Genomic DNA, 21,723 nt, shown 5'->3' with positions numbered 1-21,723 from the left:
TTTCGTTATTTATTGTTGTTTGTGACTTGACACAACTCACTTGGATATAAATTAGGATGGATTTCTTCGTTAGCTGTTCAAACCAAACTTTTTGGAAAAATGAAAATGTGTTGAAATTATAGCATTAAACGATATCTCGTATAAAAATGACAGAAGGTATTATTAGATTTTTCAATAATTGCTCTGAATGTTGTCCATGCTATTTCTAATACATTTGCAGGACGATAAAAATGTTTCCTTTAAGGCATGTATGATATTCATAGTATTAAATGTAGCATTTTATAGCAATCTTGATAAAACACATTTACATATAAAATATGAGAAAATTTGATACAGGGCATAAAAAGTTTTTGCTAGATGGAATTATTAAAAAATATTATTTTCCGTATTAGAAAGTTTTCAGTTTCTATGGTTATTAACTCAGTTAATCAATTCGTCGATTGGAACAAATCTGCCCCCTCGAATAAATTCTATCAACATCAATTTTATGACGATGTGATAATAAATAACAAAACTACACAGGTATCCTGTTCTTTTTTAACTAATTCTACATCCGGGACATACAAATCATTTACGAGTTAATTATAAAAATAATCGTCAGCCAATTGTGGTCAACATTTTAAAATTTACTTTCAAGAAAAGAATTACCAAGAACTGATTGAATCCAATCATTTCATTCAATTTAAAGATAAATTAACAAAGTAGTTATTAAATTTTAAAATTTCAATGAATTGATTTATCAGTGACAAATTTGATTATTTATTAAATCTATTCTAAACGGTGCATGACAAAGATTAGGTTGCAGTACATGTATTTCATTCAAAATTAAAGTCTTCTAATAAATTCATAAATTAAACATGCTTCTTTTGCAAGAAAATTCTTAGAGTCTTTGTCAGGATTAGCTACTTCGAAAATTAATGTTTATGAATCAAATCCATCATTTCATATGCCATTTATAGATTTCAATTGTATCTATTTATGAATTTACAAATCATAGAATTCCTGACGAGAAAGAGTAACCTCATGCACATATAGTTTAGAATTATGTAAAAAATACGTAAAGCCTTTTTTTATTCTTGTGAAGGGAGAATGTGTCTAATCAAAAGTGAAATCAATCATTACCTTCAATCTCCAAATTCTGAAAATGTCGATAAAAATACAATAATCAAATAGAAATAAACCTAAAATTAGGTTTTAAATTCTGATATTGTATCCTAGGGAAGGGAGAAAGGGTCAAATCAAAAGCGGAATATATCATTTACTTTCAATCGCCAAACTCTGAAAAAGTTGACAAGTCGAAAAAAACCTAAAAATAGATTTTAAATTCTGATATCGTGTAGATTTAAATTCTGATGTTGCATCCTAGGGAAGGGAGAATATGTCTAATCAAAAGCGGAATCTACCATTACCTTCAATGTCCAAATTCTGAAAAGGTCGATAAAAATACGATAATCAAATCGAAATAAACCTGAAAGTAGGTTTTGAATTCTGATATTGTGTACATTTAAATTCTGATATTGCGTAGAAATAAATCTTTAGAAGCAAAGGTTAAGCTGATCCTGAAAAAGAAAAAAAAGGAAAAGTCGGAAAAAACAGCGACTTATACTTTTATTCCAAATTTTATAGAATTCTTTCGAATAGTTTTCCTGTTACAAGAAGACAACAATTCACTGTTTTCTCTTATACTATACAACATAACGTACAGTCCAATGCACTTTCGTTGTTGAGTGCGCTCAAGAAGCACCGAAAAAGAATAGAAGACATAGAAAAGAGAGAAGATACATCTTGTGCACTGATGTATCGATTTGTCTATGTTCTGTATCTGTTCGCTTTTAAATTTACCCAAGGAACACAGATGATGCAAAAATATTTTTGAGTTATATCTTAACCGAAATAGGTTTCAAGTACACATTGTATCAATGCCCAAATTAATCTCTAGCATCAATTCTCATTATGAATAATGTTGGAAATTCAACAATGTTTTTCGAATTTGTCTTTCAGATTTAAAAGATTTATTAGGTGCTTGCATATATTTTCATCATTTTTACGCTTTAAAAAGGCATTTATTGAGAAAAATAGGTGCAACACATATCAATCAAAATATTTTCTAAATTAATATTAATATTAATATTTTATAATTAAATATTTCTAAAAGTGTCTGATGGGCTTCGGCAGTAGATTTCTTCAAATCAAATTAAAAAAAAAAGCAATAAATGCCGAAAATGCAGTTTGCAGCGTTCCATGATTGGGGTCTTTATACACTGAATAACTCAATAATAATAAATGGAAAACTTCAAAATGATAACAATAAAGTAATAGTAAATTCATAAAACTCAAAACCATTACCGTTTATATAGATAGAATTACATGCAACTATTTAATATAACTTAGTTTAATTATCTTTTTTAGCCTAGTTTAATATGGATATTTCTCCAGTGTTATCATTGTTATTCAAACATTTTCATCTATTAAGTTGTTGTTTTTATTTTTTTTTACATATATCCGAACTGTTCTGCAATAAATTACTTTTTCTCCTATATGAATGAAAAGATGTTAAGTTAAATCTATTTCGATTTGAGTCTTACGCATTATTACTATAACAAATCGCTGTTTTTGATATATTTAGTTTGGATTAATTCCTGCTCTATTAGAGTTTATAAAATTTTCAATTACAAAAATTATTATATTTCTAAGAGTAGAATAAATTATATTTTTGCAATAAAACTTTTTGCACTGTTTGACTGCTTATATATATTTTTTAGTGATTCAGTTTATATTCACTGATAAGTTTTTAGATAAGTCTTGTTAAATTTAGTCAGAAGCCGTTGAATTTCATATAAAAAATAGAAACAAATTAAAGAGTTTCAGATGTATCAAAATATCACGTCTATTTCAAGGTGTTTAAAACTTGAATACTCGGTTCAAAAAACAAACTTATAACTGCTGAATTCTCGATTCAAACTAGAATTTTCGTCTTAGAGAAGTGATGAATATGCATGCATCTATCAATACATATTTGGAGTCATTTAACTAGCCCTCTCATCAACAACACAATCAAGCTATCTTTGATCTTTAGATACCATCATTCGGTGTTTTTCTTTGAAATAATCAGTCCAGATATATGTTACAAAATAGGACAAACTGTTCTTATTAATTGTTCTTGTGCAATTAATTTGTACAAACCATTTTATCTTTCGGCGATATACAGTTTTCTTACGTATTTTCTTTGATTGGCTTCACTATACACATTTTCAACCGTATGTTAGAGTATCATTGATCAATCCAAGTATTTCTTTATCAATTCGTTTTTTAATAACAATAACTACTTTTGTTAATAACAATGAATACTTTTTTCTATATTTTCTATACATAAGATTTATTTGTCATGATGCACCCCTTTTGCACCTTAAAAAACAAACTTAGTAACAAAACTTCTTTGAAAAGGAAACCTGAATTTTTGACAAATTTTCCTTTTACTAAACACAGAATTTTTAGACATGGAAAAAGATGAATAATGTGAATCTCCTGAACTAATTTAAAAAGAAGAAAGAACTTTTAATATTATGAACCATTCGTTTAAATTTGATTTTACCTCTATTATAAATCATGGAACAGGAGAAAATGCTTTGATGTTCAGTACATTTTTTGTGAATCAAGAAACAGAGGAAATACTTTTATGTTAAATTACAGTTTTTTAGGATTTAAGGAATAGGTGTAATGCTTCGATGTTCAAGTACATTTTTTATTTAAAACTTTAAAAACATAAAAAGTGATTGACAGAAAAATATTGATATATTACATTCATAACAGTTTTTAATTAGAAATTAATAAATGAAAAGAAACGGAAGCATATAAGAATTTCAAAATATTTTTTCTTTAATCACTAAAACCTTTGTGTTTTTAAATGTCAATTATGCAACTACAATTTCAACTATAATGAACAACGTTGCCAACGTTTTACAGTTGCGTATTACAATTTCGTATTTGAACTAAATGAGCAATTTCAAAGCCGGCGCTTAGATTATTCGAGAACGCAGTCACTAAATTTGATAAATCAGAATAATCATGTTTGTCATTAAATTTCGTAGCAGTCTGATTAGATGAATTTCCATTTGAATATAAACCAACTGAAATCGTTGAGCTTTTGTATGAATTGGTTTTGTGGGTCAAAAAGTACTGAATATCTATGGTTAAAATTCATTTGAAGTATAATCAAAGCTCAATGATGATTTATTTTTCCAACATTTCTCTTTTAAAAGATATTATTTCAAAAAAGGAATCTGTCAGAACACATTTGGCTATCATATTCTGAATTATTTGAATTTTGATTATCCCTTATATAAGGATAGCAAATAAAAAATGTTTTAATTTATATCTTCAACAATGATTTTATAAATGTCAATTACCTCCTAAAAGTATAATCGTATTTATATTCATCTACCGCTTTCTACTATCCTGGACGGAGTTTTAAAGTATCGCCGCCTCTTTTATCTGCTCCGTAATAGATTGCGCAAATCCAAACTTCTGTTTCTTGTGTCAAACAACTCAACGAGGGCTTTTCTTTTATGAAAGTAACCGATTTATTTGAGTGCAAATAAACCTAAGCATGAATAAATAATATTTATGCTTACTCATAATATTCTCCTTTCACCTACCAAATTAAAGGTTATCGTTAATATTTTCTTTCAGCAATTTTTTTTTCACTTCTTATTCGGCAATTGCATTTTTATCTGTTGATGGATCAGTATTCGTTTTAATCTGATTTTAGTGATTAGTTTTGATTTACGTTTCCTTGAACATCATGGATAAAAAATATCTTATTGAAAGGAAGCAAAACACATAACGTTATTGTATATTTACTACTAGAGAATAATATATATATATATATATATATATATATATATATATATATATATATATATATATATATATATATATATATATATATATATATATATATATATATATATATATATATATATATATATATATATAACATTATTTTGTTTGTAGCAGAAGGCAGGTTTGAAGACATAGACGAGACGTTGTATTTTTAATTTTGTTTTTTTCTCTCTCTACCACCATCCAGGAAAGCATAATTATTTACTAGAAGACGCAGCGTGACACAAAGCAGAAGTAAAGAAGAGAGTATAAAGGGACGAACAAATGATCACTAGTCTTATATAAGATGGGATTTCCGGCCATACGCCAATTCAATACATGTGTTGATCTTGAGAAGGGCAACGGAAGTATCATTTTCACTCGATACGTAGTACTGATGACGATTTTATTTTTTACATAGTAATTAATTACACCGAAAGTGGAATTAGATTAAGAAATAAGACAATATTTTACTATGGGCTAAATTAAGAGTTTAAAATATCATTACATATATTTATTTCTTAAACATTTTACCAATGCGCACGAAATACTACCACGTTCGTTTGTTAGTCTGTGACGATTAGATTTAGGTACTGTTAACAGAATAACAGCCGGTCTAGACGAGCATATCTTCTAGTATTTTAACAAAAATAAACAAAGGAAAATTTGTTTCTTGACTTTACAAAAACTCGATTGTATAAATTGAATACTACTCGCTTGTTCCAGGTATTTTGGATGCGAATTTATTGAAATCTAGAAAATCCCGGGAATCGTTTTTTTCCGAAATGTTCTCTCTGCAAATACAATTTAAATCAAAGTAAATGATTGAGAAATAGAGTTTTAAGAATCCTGAAATGAGAACACTGCTTTACATTATCCTATGTCTTATTATTTCTTTCCTGGAACTAACTTTAAAAAATTTATCTTCACATAACTTAGCCGAATGAGCTGATGGAAAATATTGTTATTTAAATATTTTGATTTCTAAATGCTAAATTTCAGACAATTCAGCATCAGACTTTGGAAAGGCCTCAAGGGAATTTGAGATAAAGAAGTGAACTTCAAGCTTTCATTTGAACCGAATAAAGCAATTGGGTATGTAACGTTTATAATACTTTTATTGTCTTGCTAAACCGAAACCGTATTTAATGAGGTTGAGGAATTTATGTTTGAAGACTATTTAATCATAGCTGCTAACATTCATTTTGGTGTAAAGAAATCTCAAGCAACGCGTTTGCCGTTGCCAATAAAAAAGAAGGCGAATTCCTCGTGCATTGTCAATAAAATTGCAAAGAAACGGTAGCCACACGACTTTGGTTGAAGGCCTCGATTATAAGCTCCCTTTTAGATAGCCTCAAGCAATAAGCTTAACTAGAGCCACAGCCTTCAAAAACGAAACATCAGCAGCTGTATTTTCTAATTTTAAAAAGATCTTTCAGGTCATGAATTCCTACTTTCTCACATGTGGAATTGAGATAAAATCAGAATAACTACATTTAAAGAATAGTCTAAAGGTCTGGACCCGAAAGTGAAAAAGAAAATCAGTGAGATGAATTCTGGTGAAAGAGGAGCATTGGTAACAATGATAACTGCAGTAAGTTCCTTAGATAATAGCGTTCCTCCTTTGTTTGTATATCTGCGGGTGAACTTTAAATTATTCATGTTAAATGGAAATTCCACTCGGTGTAATTTCTTTTCAGCCCTTCTGAATGATTCAAACGAGACTACTTTACTTCATGTTTTAAGCACTTTATCAATCATATCTGACTAAGTCATGAGAAACTTGTTAGGTTATTCTTTGACAAAACGAAAACTATTCCTATTATTCAGACGGCAAAAAACAGCATGATTATCAAGATTTTTCCTTATTGCTTCAATTATTGAAAGCCTAACAGGGTTTTATTTGGCAATTTCTAAACATATTTAATGCTGTAAATGAAAAAAATGTATGTTAACCACAGATAACAGATGTAAATTTTATATAATGGGGATATATTGACTGAAATGCTTTTTATGAAGTTTATTCCTTGAAATAATATCATGGAAGAGTTCGAAATTATAGACTTTGTTCCTTTCAATACGGTCATTTTTGCTTATAATAAGTTTCTTTCTTCATAAGTAACAGACAGGGTGATGATTCATCCAGATCTCATGAATAATTCGGCCACAAACTTAGATCCTCAGTGAAAATCCTGTTACTCTAAAAATACCATCGTTCTCATCAAATATGTTCCTTGAAAGTATGTGGCTTTTTTCTAAATTTCAGCAAAGAAAAGAAGCAAGCAAAAGAAGACCCAAAAGCAAATGAAAGAGTATAGTAAACTAGAGAGTCAAAGATGCCTTACAAACTTTGAAGTCAAACGATGAATGGAAGGGGGTAGTAGCAAAATATGAAAGGGACTTAAAACAAATTTTGCTTTTACAAAAAAGGCAAATATAAAACTTCCGAATTCTGAAGATGATGATAAATCGTTTTAAACTATAACTTTGATTCAAGATTTTTTATTCATTAGATAGTAGAATAATGATTATATTTTAAAAGGAAAGAACCCTTTAAAAATAATGGAATCCTGCAAATAATTTATCTTTCAGTATAAAAACGAGTTTCGATTAAAATGAACTATCTTATGTTTTTATATGATTAAATCTCATTTTCTCATTTATGTTTGCTTTCATAATAAGTCCAAACCAAAATTTCTATATTTCCCGATCAATTAGACCTTTGATTTGAACAATGGTTATACCTTTGACTTGGAGAATGGTTGTTTCTTTGAATTAGGTTACAATACACAAGCTGCACTTCTTCTTGCGTACAGCCGACCACCCCGCCACCACTGAACGTAGCAGTATCGTCAGGATTTGTTGTACAAGCTGCACTACTGGTCGCCATATAAGGTTTTTTTTAAAAAATAACTAAAGGGACTGAAAATTTTGTCCTTTTAAAATCTAATGTATAAAAATGAATTTTTGTTTGTCCGTATTTTTATGCGCTGCCGCACCATTCATCCAATGGCGATAAAACATTGTCAACTAATTACTTTTGGGCCACGAAAATTCCGGTTTTTTACACGGCCAGTTGTATGTTGGGTGCTCATGAGTCAGACAGCCTCGAAATTTATTTGTTTTTACTGAAGACGGGAAAAAATATATTGTCTACCCTATTATATACTTGAATTATAAAATCAAAAAATAGAATAAACATTATTTACATTTCTCCTTTATATATCATTCAATTTCATTGAATGTATTCATTGTCGACAAGAAAATAAATATCATTCCCTCTATCATCCCTAATTAAACAAGATAGCTATTTCAAATTTCAAGCGATATTTCCAAAATTATTTCTTCTGCGGCGCCGGGTACCAGCTAGTATATAATAAGCACAATATCAAATAGAAGAAAGGTTAGCGACAGAACAGTGAATAATGCATGTCGTCAGTAAAAAAATTAACACAGCATATTGTTCAAAGTTATAATATTCTCCCCTACACTTAAGCAAGAATTTGACACTTCAAAAGCATAAAATACTTTTAACATAAGCGTAATTTTTATTAGAAAAACAGCTTTAAATTTACGTGTGGACAATGAATGCTTTTCATACTTAATTTATGAAAGCATTCCGGCAGTGGGACAATATACCTGAACCAAGATTTACTAAAGTGCTTCAATCGCTTCGAATGCATTCATGTTCTGTAAATTGAAAACCGGTAAATGTAGAATATTCCAATACATTCAATATTATAAAATTACCTGGCATTACTCCTTGTGCTCTCAGAATAAGAGAAAAGCTATAAAGCAATATTCATTAACTTTTCTCAATGGCCATTTGCAAATATTGTTTCCAATATTTTTTTGACATTTTAAAGAAGCATCTAATATAAAAGATTATAGTTCTTTGAGATATGCTACTGAACTGCTATTTCGGAATATTAAATGTCATTGAGGATTCAGTATTTCAAGCATGGTGCATTTTAAGAAAACGTGGGATGTATCCTTATTGAATTTCCATTATTGAAACAAAAACTATTGTCAAGGCCGGAATAGCCTGGTTGGCAGGGCGTTGGATTCGCATCCCATGGGTTTCGAGTTTAAGCCCCACCCGCCGAAGACTCTCCGTGTGTGTGATGGCTGGTGCAAGTATAAATCTGTCGTAGTCATAAAGTCCTCCATGTCGAGGGTAATACCACTGGTGGTACTGGTTCAGAAGTGATTTTTCTCTGTTTCAGATCTAAATTACGATCTGTGGATGAGTAAACGAAATGCATGAAGACAACTGTCAGCGGACTTGTAAAGTGCCATAAATCACAACACAAAAACAATCTGTGAATGTTTTGTGAAAAATATGGAAGATTATTTTCTATGAAACATCTTCGTCTGCTTACAACTATTTTATTACTACCATTATATGTTTTTCGGAAGAATTTATTTTACTATGGTATCATCGAGAATGTAGTTTCGATATGTTTCCCGCCTACACACTCATCTTTTCAGACATTTACTTTTCTTGTTCCTTTATAACGTTATTGGATAGCGAGGCCTTATGAATGACTCCCACGATCGTCAGGATACAGTCTTAAAAATAATTTTCTTTGAGAATCCTTTAAAAAATCTAAGAAAGAGAATGCACGTATACAGTAAAATTGATAAATCGTGTTCTGATAGCCTGTAAATCTATTAAACTAAAAATTTACATAATGTACAGCAAGAGTTTATTCAGGGGTGGATTTCTGTATTTCATTCCAGGGCAGCCACTTCGAGAAATTATTACGGTAAAGTGATTTCTAATTAAAGTTCTTCGTGCTGTTGATTATATCCGTATTTTTAATGTATTAAATTTTTAATGAAAGGCTATTGCTTTTTCATCATGGTGTCAATCGCAGGAGTTATGTTAATTTTCAGTTATATTTTGAGTGTCAGCTGTATAAATATTCTTCGCTTTTCGGTTGAACGTTTAGAAAATAAGAAAGTTGCAATGACAATTTTAATTTAGTTTAAACATTGCACTTTTTCAAAATCTGATAATTGTCCCCTGAAATAGATTTGTATGTGCCCTCGTTTATTTTAAGAATCTTTCAGTTTTTAGTCGTAATACGAGGGAATCTTTTAATTCATGTGAGAGTGTTAAAACTACATTGTTAAATATAGTTGCTGTCGTCTGAGGGTTGCATTAGAATTTAATTCCATTATTTTTCAGCAATATATTTATGGATTAAAATCGCATAAAAAAATCCTTTACTTCATTTTTAGCATTTTTTCATCCCGAAGTGCAAGGTGATCAAAATTAAAACACTCCTATTCTGAGGTCTCTATACAGCAAACTACGCAGTGTAAAGACTCCAAAATTAATGAACACACTATTCAAGACATGGGGAGTCAGATAACGCGAAAAAAGGTAGTTCCAGAAACATCGATAGATGGCATTGTACAACAAAATAATAGGCTGAAAAAAAACTCAAAATACACATTTGTAACATATTTTATTCGAACGTATCAAACATTCAATCACAAAGACCTTATCATTGCTTAACAGCTTGTTCAACTGCGGATTCTAATGGGTCGATTGAGATGCTTCTCATACGCATACTGTCTTTCAAATCTGCCAAGGTTATCAGACGTCCTCGATGAACAAGATTTTTTAAGTTTCCCCAAAGCCAAAAATCCCATGAATGAAGATGAGTAAAACGAGATGGTAAGGTTTTCGGCAACGCACGACTCATTACTCTATCATCAGTAAAATGTTGTCGAAGAAACTGCTGTACCAGAGTCCAATGTGTGCAAGCGCTTCATCTTGCAGAAATGTAATTGAATCAAGAAATTGGTGCTGTTGCATTTGGAGTACAGCAAAATTTTAGAGCATGTTTTGTTACCTGCCGCTCTATAGCATAAATTCTCAAGTCGACGAAACTCGAAGTGCAGCTACAGCATTTCCTTTGTTTTCATAAAACAATTTCGCAAGCAAAGAGCGAAGCCATCACTGATAAGAATGATATTTTCCCATATTTATCCCTTTTATGCCTAGAACAGAAGCAGGAAACCAAGGATTTATGTAAATTTTTGTGCTTACAGTGCGAAATTGCAGTTACAATAATAGTTTCAATTTCTTCACTTTTTTATCTTCTTTTTTTCATTTCAGCAATAGAAACTAGAAAGGAAAAATTCCATTCCACATATGTGCGGTTCTATGTGTGTGTGTGTGTGAATATTTGTATCTTTTCAGCATGTTTTATATTGTACAGCACCATCTATCGGTGTTTCTGGAACTGATTTTTGTCATCCAATCCGTCTAACTATGTCTTGAATAGTATGTTCATCAATTTTGGAGCCTTTATACTGAGTAGTTCGCAGTGTAGAGAGCTCAGAGTAGGGGTGTTTTAATTTTGATCACCTTGTATATGCCTAATTTTAAGAGCTTAGAAACTAGACATGGACAGATGATTAGAGTAGATATCCTATATACACTAAGAGCTGGGGATAACTGCAGTGTCTATAAAGGTATTTCCCTACGGTGCCAACAAAATTCCCATTTAATATATATAATTTGAGCTTTCTTAAAGTAATAATCATTTTTTAAATGCATTTGTCTAGAACATTAATCTTTCTTCTTAAAAAAAACTTATAATATATGTAATCTTTCTTTTTCTTTTTTGAAAACGGCACCTAATCTTCCGGAAATGCGGGATAACAAAATAAAGGTGATCGTCTCAGTTTCCAAATATTGGCATCTTCATTGTTTTCACCATTTTCTATTAAGCAGGGGGATCAGGGGTAGAGGAAAGTAATGATTAGTGTAGGCGCATGTGTTTGTTGTTTATGGAATCAGCAATATACAAATTAAAGACTACCAGTCCTTAAAATGTTCTTTGTAGTTTCTCGTTTTTGTCGATTCATTTCCTTGTACAACCCAATCCATAAACTCAATTAGATATGAACATAAAGTTTGTCTCTGCGTCTTTTCAGCCTAGTCTATGCAAACTAGTCCTTCAAAAGTCAGTTTTTTGTAGTTTTTCCTTCCTTTGTTGTCGATTTATTTCCTTTTATAACCTAATCCATCACTTCAATTAGATATAGATATGAAGTTTGTCTCCGTGTCTTTTCAGGGCAGCCTAGTCTATGCGAATCACCAACGTGAGGAAAGTGTGTACTTGATGCATGTACTGAGTTTAAATCTCTACAGATGACCTTTGTCCAACTTGTTTTAGGAGGGCACTTAGGATGGTGCGTCTTTCTCTAAGTGCTAACTGTCGAATTGTTTTATTCGTAGGTTGGGCACCACTCACTTCGGACTGACTACATTTTCCTTGAAATTAGTTTTCTAATGTGTTAATGTGGTGGGTCAAAGAAAAGCATCGGTATTTGAAGAACTTAAAAATCACTTCGTAAATTGATCAAGAACTGAAACAAGTTGATGCTACTAAAAATATAGGATTTTGCAGTTGAAAACCGCTACTTTTTTGAAAAAAAATAAATAAATAAATAAAAAAGACTTTGAAGATGATGAATAAAAGATGGAAAGAAGCAAAGTGGATATCGAGGGATAAGTATTTAAAGATGAAGTAAATGATCACATTGATATAGATAACCTAAGATTGTTTCACATAATGAGAAAACAAAACAGGTCCAATAATAAACCAATGATTTCTGAAAAATAGAGATGTTTCTCATTTTTGCTCTGCTGTAACAATTTTAAAGCCAGAAATGGATGGCTAACATCATATCTTGAAGGTTAGGAATTCTTTTAAAAACTATCCCAGATGTACAAAAGTCAGCTCCAGTTATTAATACCGTATCCTAGAATGAAAAAGAAGGTGGAAAAAATGTTCTTGATTTGTTCTTGAGCGAAAAAAGTGTTCTTGTAATTTTCTTGATGATGTGTACTCGAAGGATGAAATTGGTTTGTTCTATAAATAAACGCCAAATAAAACAACATCCTTTAAAGGAGAAAATTGTAAAGGTGAGAAAAAATTGAAGTAGAATCTGAGAGTCCTGTTAAGTTCAAATAGTACTGAAACCGATAAATTAAACTCACTAGTCAATGGAAATTCCGCGAAACCAATGTGCTTTAAATAAAGGTGTTAATAATTTTCTAATATGAGGTAAATAAGAAGCCTTGGATGACGATTGGAATCTTCAAAACTGACTACTTGATTTGATAGAGAAAAAAAAAAGAATGTTGCTGTTATATTTGACGTTGTCAGAAGCTGCACTTATCTCCTCCCCCGGATTTTAAAAACATAACAGCGTTTGTCACCAGAACTACAGTTCTATACTATAACCATTAGATTCAGACATTATCAAATGTTTCAAGGTATACTATCGAAAAAAATTAATTCAGAATGTGGTTTACCATCTGGATAATAGACAAGAGACACAATCAAATTCATGTGATTAAGTCTCCGGAAATAGGGTAAACAGTATCTACGATCCAAACTGTTGGGTGAAAGCTTGATTCTTTGATGCAAATGGATTGTGATCTCAATGGAATCTTTGAAGAAGAGAAAGATTGTGTAGACAATTTATCCACACTTGTTATTGTTTCCAATAGCTCAACATATCTATATTTTTTATTCAATGCAAAAGATTTGAGAAAAAGAAACTTAAACATTAATGTGTCATTGTTCAACGGCACAAGCAATAAATACTATTTCCATGCCACCATAATGATGACGAAAAATCAGCTGACTGTTTTCAAAGCAAAGCTCAAATTTCTGTTGAGAATACATATTGTTAATTAAAACACTTCAGAGCTGTGTTGTAACAGTGCTAAATGTTTCCGACGTACATCTTAACTCGCTAGATGGGCTGAAATACACGTACATGCAAATGTCATTTGCATCAAAAAGTAAACAAACAAAATTAAATGATTTTTTCTCAATAATTTTTTTTTCTATAATCTCTCTCTCCTTTTTTGTACATTTTTATACTTTTTACTTATTGTTAGTAAAATCTTTATTTGAAGTTCTTATAAAATGTTCAAAAAAAGATTTTGTATATTCAAACTATGTCGATATATATTCAAACTATGTCTATAATAATATATTATGTAGGTCGCTAAAGTATCGGTAGATACAAATTTCACTGTATAATTGTGCTCATAATAATTAGTTTCTAACTTGTATTGCATTCAATATGCTCTAATTGTTCAGGCTAATATGTAATATAGCAACTTGCAAACAAGAACGGAAAATATTAATCGTGATCAACAACGCCAGCTACTCCACATCAATCAATTGGGAAAAATTACAAAATTTGGAAATTATCTCTAAATCATCGTCCAATACTTGACAAATGTTTAGAAGTCATTTTAATCAGCTATTTTTTAATTCATTCTAAACTTGTTAAAAATTGCGCTTTGAAAAGACAAATCTAATAATGCTGTATTCCGACATATAAAAACGTTATTAACTTACAAAGTGAATTCAGATTGAAAAAAAAAAGAGTAACTGTTTTAACTCTGTTGATATTATTTTCTCATATAACTACCAATGCAAGGTATTATTTCTTATATTATTACCAATGCAAGGTATTATTTTCTCATAAAATTACCAATGAAAAGTATTATTTTCTCATATAATTACCAATGCAAGGTATTATTTTCCCATATAATTATCAATACTACAAGTAGAAGGCCAGGTAAATTATGGATAGCAATTATTGCAGAATCAAATATCAGGGAAATCTGAATTTTTATCTTTTTAACAATATAAATATTTAGATATGATTATATTTCCTCCATAAAATTATCGTACCTGGAATGGATAATTTGGCTTTAATTTAGAAATAAGATTTCACAAAATCGCCATTCAAAAATGGTTTCTTATTCATTGTATTCATTGAACTGAAAGCCAAGTTCTCAGTCTTGCAATTCTAGCAAAAAAATGGGTATATTTCTTCGAAAAAATTTTAGGCCAAGATTTTTTGTCACAGAAACGTAAACTATTTCATTTTAAATGATGCCTCAAAAGCGATGTACATTTTGTTGTACATTCACCCATTTTTGTTGCTGTTTTTGTAAAAATGCTGTTTCTTTGAAATCTGGGTGTAAGCTGGTAAAGGGAGGTTTCCCATCGAAAAAAAACTATGGTTAAAAGTTTAGTAACGTAATCGCTTCATTAAGTGTCCAGTATGATTGTACCAAGTTTTCCCCCTACTGTGAGGTGAAATTAAGCAACTAGGTGGAAAAAAGTGAATAAATTACTACAAAGCAACTCATTTCAATTTTAAAACTGGTTGAACAAAAAGCTGTAGAGGATGAAATTCTGCATAAAATGAATTTCAACACTGTATATTTTACAGAAGAAGTATAAGTTCTAACTCTAATTTAAATTCCACTTATTTTCTTTTAAATTTCCAAAACAGTTTGTCGTCCTTCTGAAAGACGACACACATAGTCAAATAAGTAAATTAAGATTCTACAGAAAAATGTATACATTTTAGGTACATATATATTGGTGCAGAAGAGCCAGAACAGTAATAAGGTGTGGAATTTTGAGAGAGGATTGCAGTTATTTTGCACCGTATTTAATTGATCATTGTTCAAAATTACGTGATTAACACAAAAATAGCTTCTATGTAGCTTTTAAAAGAGAATTTAACTATCTTAAATCATTACCGGTTTATCTTATTAAATTTACAGCTAGGTTTTAATATGAATAGAAACAAAAGGAAATGCTTGAAGTTTCCAAACATGACACTTTCCATTCACTTAATATTATATTATATATTATAATATATTAGATAACACTTATAAAATAGTATAAAATTTTTTTCACAGATATTTTTCGTATCTCATTCTAAATAATATTTTTGAAATCAGTACCAGGCATGATGAATTTGAGGTTCAAATGAAGGATAAAACTTCTTCAATCTCACCACTACTTTGGAAGTCATTTAGTATTTATGGGATGATAAAACAGTTTCCCTTACTTTTATATAAAGGAGTTGCTCAAACATTATTAATGCAAATTGTGCAGTCACACTTGAAACAGCCTTCGCGAAAGTAAATGCTGTTACAAAAACTTGTAGGACTGATTATAGAAGGTACGTATATAACATGTAATTCGTTGTGTTCTTTATATTCTGTCAGTATCCCTTTTTTATTTTCTAGTTATGAAACAGAAGCAAATTTGGTAAGTTTACCTGGAAATAATTTAAGATATTTATATTAAGCCCCGTTTTGAAACTACGTATAAATTTACTTGGCCTGAAACACATAATTTTGAAAAGTGGTTCTTTAAATATGGCATGAACTAATGGGAACATTCTCTCCAAAATTCCACGCCACACTAGTGTTCTGGAACATCAATATACACATGCATAATCAAATATATATCGTTGGGTCGCATCTTTCTTTACACTACTTATTTGACTGTATGCGTTGTCTTTCAGAAGAAAGACATTTAAAAAAATTTAAAAATCAATGGACTTTCAGTTAGAGCTAGAGCTTATATTTCTTCAGCAAAATATATACTCGGATTAATTTCCTTCGGTAGAATTTCATTTTCTACATTTTCTGGATGTTTGAATTTGATATTTGATGTTTCCGGATATTTAAATGAATAGAAGCTATTTTTAGAAATAATTCGGAGGTTTTCGAGTAATCTAGGAAAAAGTGAAAACACCTCATATCACTTCACTTTTTCCACTTGGAAGTTCGCTTATTAGTTGGAGAAAAAACTGGAATAGTCACACTAGACCCTTACTGAAGGGATCATAGCTATAAAATTTTAACCATAGTTTTTTCCAGATTAAAAATTCACCGTCAGTAGCCTATGCACTGGTTGCTAAGAAACAACATTCTTATTTCTGAAAAATGGGGAAACTTACAGTAGAATGTCGGAGATTTTTAAGATACCATTTAAAATGACATAAATAACATCTCTGTGAAAAAACCTTGGCTTAAAATTTTTACGAAGAAGAATGCTAAATTAACTGGGCCACCGTTCCTTTTAAATGGTTGAGCTGCTGTGTTATTTCACAAAATGCTTACGTGTTATTCAATCTTAGGTATTTCTTTTTGTACTGCAAACGTGGTTTTTGTTTAACTATAAGACTACACAGCTCTGTCTTAAATCAGAAAACTCTAGGTGCATAAATCTACTGAAAAATTCATTATACATAAGATAATCCAAAATTACAATTTTTAAGTATGAATAAGCAGTACCATAACACAACTGAAAACTAACTCTAAAAAATATGTTTTTAAAATTCAGCAAGTCTGAAACGTTAAGCATTAATTTTTTTGCATCCTTAAAGATTATTTATTTATGAATTAAAACATTTGTAATGTTACAATGAATTATAAAGCATATTTACCTGTATGAGCACTGCTATAGCTACTATACTGTCACTTCTGCAAAGTGCTAATGCCTCCGAAAAGTTGCTGAACAAGTCTGAGTTGTATCCATAGATTTGCAACTGTAAAAAGGAAATACTTGTTTATTCCCGTGATTGCTGAGAAAAAAATTACAGAAGGAAAAATAAACACAGTTTATAAAAAGGACTTCATTTCATTAGAATCACGAAAAAACATGGAAAATAGGAAAAACATTTAATCGTTTTTTTTAAAAACATTTTGTTTAAATACTCTTAATAGCATAAAATAATCGTACTGAATAAAGAAAAGCTAATGGCAATACAATGGGTGTTCAAATGAAAAGGTACGAAACGACACTGTGGGTATAAATGAAGACTTTATTCAAAGTGTATACCATAGGTCTGAGCACAACGATCCCATTGATTAACGAGTCGAAGAATTCCTTGTTCCCAGAATTTCTTGGCCGTGACGAGATCCAGTCCTTCACAGTGTCCTTGCATTCACCGTCCGAATTCAATCGCTTCCATTTCAGATGCTTTTTCAGGAGACCAAACACATGAAAACCGCAGGGGGACATGTCGTGGCTGTAGGGCGGATGGTCGAGCTACTCCCACTTGAACTTGGCCATTTCTGCGTGTGTGACCCTGGAGACGTGTGGACGCGTGTTATCATGGAGCATAATCGCACCCTCTGTGAGTAGCCCTGCTCTTTTGTTCTTGATGTACCTGCATAGTCTTCAGAGTGTCTCACAGTACACTTCGGAGTTAATGGTTCTTCTGTGCTCGAGGAAATCAACAAGAAGCGGACCTTGGACGTCGAAAAAGACTTGAGCAAAACCTTGCCTGCTTACGCCACGACTTTGAACTTTTTAGACGGGGGTGACGACGTATGCCATCCCGCTTTGTCTCTGGCTGGTAGTGATGGCACCAACTCTCATCACCTGCGGCGATCCGCTCCAGGAAAGCGGGGTCTTCATGATACCGAAGCAGATGTTGAAGTGCTGGTCGGTCAGCTGCTTCGGAACCCACTGCACGCACACCTTCCGATAACGCAACCTGTCGTGAACAGTCGCCGACACAGTTCCAAGGCTGACATACGCCTTCACCCCCAACATTCGCAATGTGACATGCCGATCACTTCTCAATAGGTCGTCCACCTTGTCGATGAGATAGGCCGTGACAACTGTGTTTGTCTGACCTGGTCTCGGATCATCAACCAAACTCTCACGGCTTACACGAAAACGGGCATTCCATTTTCTCACTGACTTGTCTGACACACAGTCTTTCCCGTATACGGTGAGCATCCGACGATGAATAGCGGCCGGTGTAACACCTTCCGCTATTAAAAATGGGAGAACGCCCCGCTGCTACTCAATTGCCGAATTTTGCAATGTGAACGCCATTTTGTCTACACATGCACTGCCACGTCAATTGGACGGCACTCTTTATAAGAGCAACTGATCTCTCCTGCGCTTGCGGGCACCCGCGCATGCTCCGATCTAAGCCAGAGACTCCAATCGCATCCCTAGATACCTCGCTATATTCCCCCACAGAATCATAGGCAAATATGTTAAAGGTTACGTTGTTACTACGTTTCGTACCTTTTCATTTGTATAAATTTTCCTTGTATAAATTGTCCTTCCCTTGTATAAATTTTTTAAACACTAGCCATTAATTAATTTTTATTATTTATTTGGAATTTCATTATTTTAAAAAATAATTTCTAAGTAACCCAGCATAGGCCATAGCATTAAAAAAAAAGTATTGTTACGAGTACAAATGAAATAAAATCACACAGTTACATTGGTTTCTATTGTTTATTGTAATAAAGGAATGCTAATAGATTTTTGTAATAAATTTTATCTCACAAGTTCATTACAACAAAATTATCTTTATATGACGATAATAATTATAACGATTCTCATTATGAAATAATTAAAATATATTTTTTGTAAATTTTATATAAAATTCAAAATACATTTGAAAAGACGTAACTACTGAGAAGAAAATATTTTTAGTCTAAAATATGAAAATGTAAAAAATTAAACTTCTTACATAATTAACTCCTCACTTTTATAATAAATATAAATTCCTTCTTAATTAAATGTTTGTAAACACTGGATCTCACGAGCAATGATGGATCCATTGTAACATGCTTTTAATGCATTTCCATTTTGAACACTGTTTTGCAGAATACCATCTTATGATTATTTGTTATTTGCGAGAACTAATCAGGAATTATCCACACAGTAAGATTACCATCTTTAAATTTTTTTACGAATGCAAGTCCCAAACCGTAATAAAAGCTCAAATTTGTTGGTAGGCATTGTTTTTTGATTAATACTTGTAGTAAATTTTTGACTTGCATTTTTAATTAGTTATAATTTACTACTGGCTTTATTTTTTTAAAAAAGCTAATAAATGTTGAAAGTTATTGGCAATATTTAATTGTAATGTTGCATGATATAAAAGGACAACAAATTATTATGCAGAGTGCATTAGTGAACTATCTGGAGACTTGAAGCCAATAGCTAAACAAAAATATTATATTAAAGAAATTCATTAAAACTTCCTGCGTTCTTTTTTCCTTATAACATACATTGCCGATACTACTATACCTCTTGTGATCCAGTGAAATATTGATAATCATTACATACCTGAAAGGGGATTGAAAATATATCATGAACAAAAATAATGCTTTGATTTTTTTTCTCAAAAACTGATACAGAATGCTTTAACATTTCGTATTTTAGGAGATAAAAAATACAGGCAAATGATGACATTTAAATATGCTGTCCTCATGTTGATGTAATCTAAGCCATTTTCAGCTGCTAGTCTTTTGCGAAGAAAAAGGGGACTACCTGACTTTTCATGCATTGTAGGTCAAAGTTTGGATACACCTAAATTTATTGTATTTGAAATAGCATTACCTTTCAGTGTACAAACAACCATATTCCTGGACAGGGAATAACTGTTTTTTTATTTTTATCTATGCATAGGAAATCATTGTAACTGTAAGGGATTTTTGTGGATTGTAAGGGATTTTTCATATGAATTTCAACTCATTTTGCTCAGTTGGCGAAAATTAGATTTCAAGGATAGGGATTATATCTACGGCATACAAAATCAATTCTCGTTATATGTTGGAATAAGAAATGAAAGAAAGGAAAATAGAAAGCATAAAGATATCATTATAGTAGTCCATAAATGTTTTCTTTGAAATAAGTAAGCTATTGCTGCCATTCACCATAGCATTTGGAATGGTTTTGATTCCTGCATTTACATCTTTATTCTTTTCAAATAAGTAGCTCTCTAAACACAGCTGTCTATATCAACATTATTATTAGGCTTTATCACATTTTCATTATCTGATATGTAAGATAGGAAAAGTTAACACTTACGGAAGTAAAAGGCTCTGGTTTGGTTTGGTTTAGTTTAGTTTAGTTAAGTTAACGTCCCGTTTCAAAGCAACATTAGGGATATTTTGGGACGGACTTCGTAATTTTGAACTGTTATCAGACGGTGAGAACAACACCTGAGTTGGAGCCCCCCTCTCTCCAAACTTCCACACCACACCAGTGGGAGGACGTTTGGCCCTGACGGATTTAACATGTACCAGACCCGCTGATACGACGGTTCTTCGGAGTAAAAGGCTCTGAGTTCTGTCTGGATTTTGAAAAGATATACGCATCATATTAAAAAAGATTCGTATCTTTCACAGGTGCATTTATTTTTGCTTTTGTATTCGATTTAACTTTTGTAATGATATCACGCATTCATTATTCAAATCTAACTCGGCAATGTATCCTTGAAATTTTTTGAAAGCATTCCAGTAAACTCGAAATGCTATAGACTCGGATTCTTTCTAAACTATAGGTATTTTATCTCTAAGGAAATTAATTGATTTTCTTCAAAGAAGTTTCTTTCCTTGTTTATAAAAATTAACATTTGATTTACATGATAATGAAACTTGTATTAAAATGCTTGCGAATCTTCATGTTGTAAATATTGCAGATACTTCGCTATTACAACAAAAAAAGCTTCATTAAACTCAATTATAATTAACTAAACGCTATCAATTAGGAGTCATTCCATCTATTTTTGTATAGTAATCTTATTGACTAGAATTTCTATGGTTCTTCTATCATTTTTAATTGTCTTAATATTCTTCAGTTGGAACTCATCTTCAGATAATGCGAAAAAGGCAGCCCTTTTTCCGTTAACGGCAAATTTACTGCCTACAGACTCTGAATAGACAGGTGAACCAAAAAAGTTGAACACATTTTTATTCTCTAAATATGGCATTCAAATATAAACTTCCAAAGTTTCATTAAATAAGATGGGACATGTATGGAAAGACTTTAGTTTATGTAGGGGAAAATAATAAAAAAAATTAAAGAAATTATATTTTTCTGCAATCCCAATAGTGGACACAGTCATTGTGTAAAATGTTTCTCTTACATTCATCTATGCTCACAAAGTATTTTAGCGACTCTGTCTGCAAAATTTGCATATTTTTGCATATTTAAA

The 21,723-nt window shown here is 31.3% G+C and overlaps 1 protein-coding gene across 1 annotated transcript in view; it reads right to left on the bottom strand.

The window, feature by feature from the left end:
* Window positions 1-21,723, bottom strand: part of LOC129960585 (carbonic anhydrase-related protein 10-like) — a 763,831-nt gene that overhangs the window by 179,303 nt on the left and 562,805 nt on the right. The window contains exon 5 of the mRNA XM_056074079.1: window positions 17,194-17,295. Coding sequence (XP_055930054.1) covers window positions 17,194-17,295 — 102 coding nt within the window. The remainder of the gene's footprint in view (window positions 1-17,193; window positions 17,296-21,723) is intronic.

Source organism: Argiope bruennichi, chromosome X2 (assembly GCF_947563725.1).
Source record: "Argiope bruennichi chromosome X2, qqArgBrue1.1, whole genome shotgun sequence".
NCBI lineage: Eukaryota > Metazoa > Arthropoda > Arachnida > Araneae > Araneidae > Argiope > Argiope bruennichi.
This window is presented reverse-complemented; position numbering and strand designations above follow the sequence as displayed.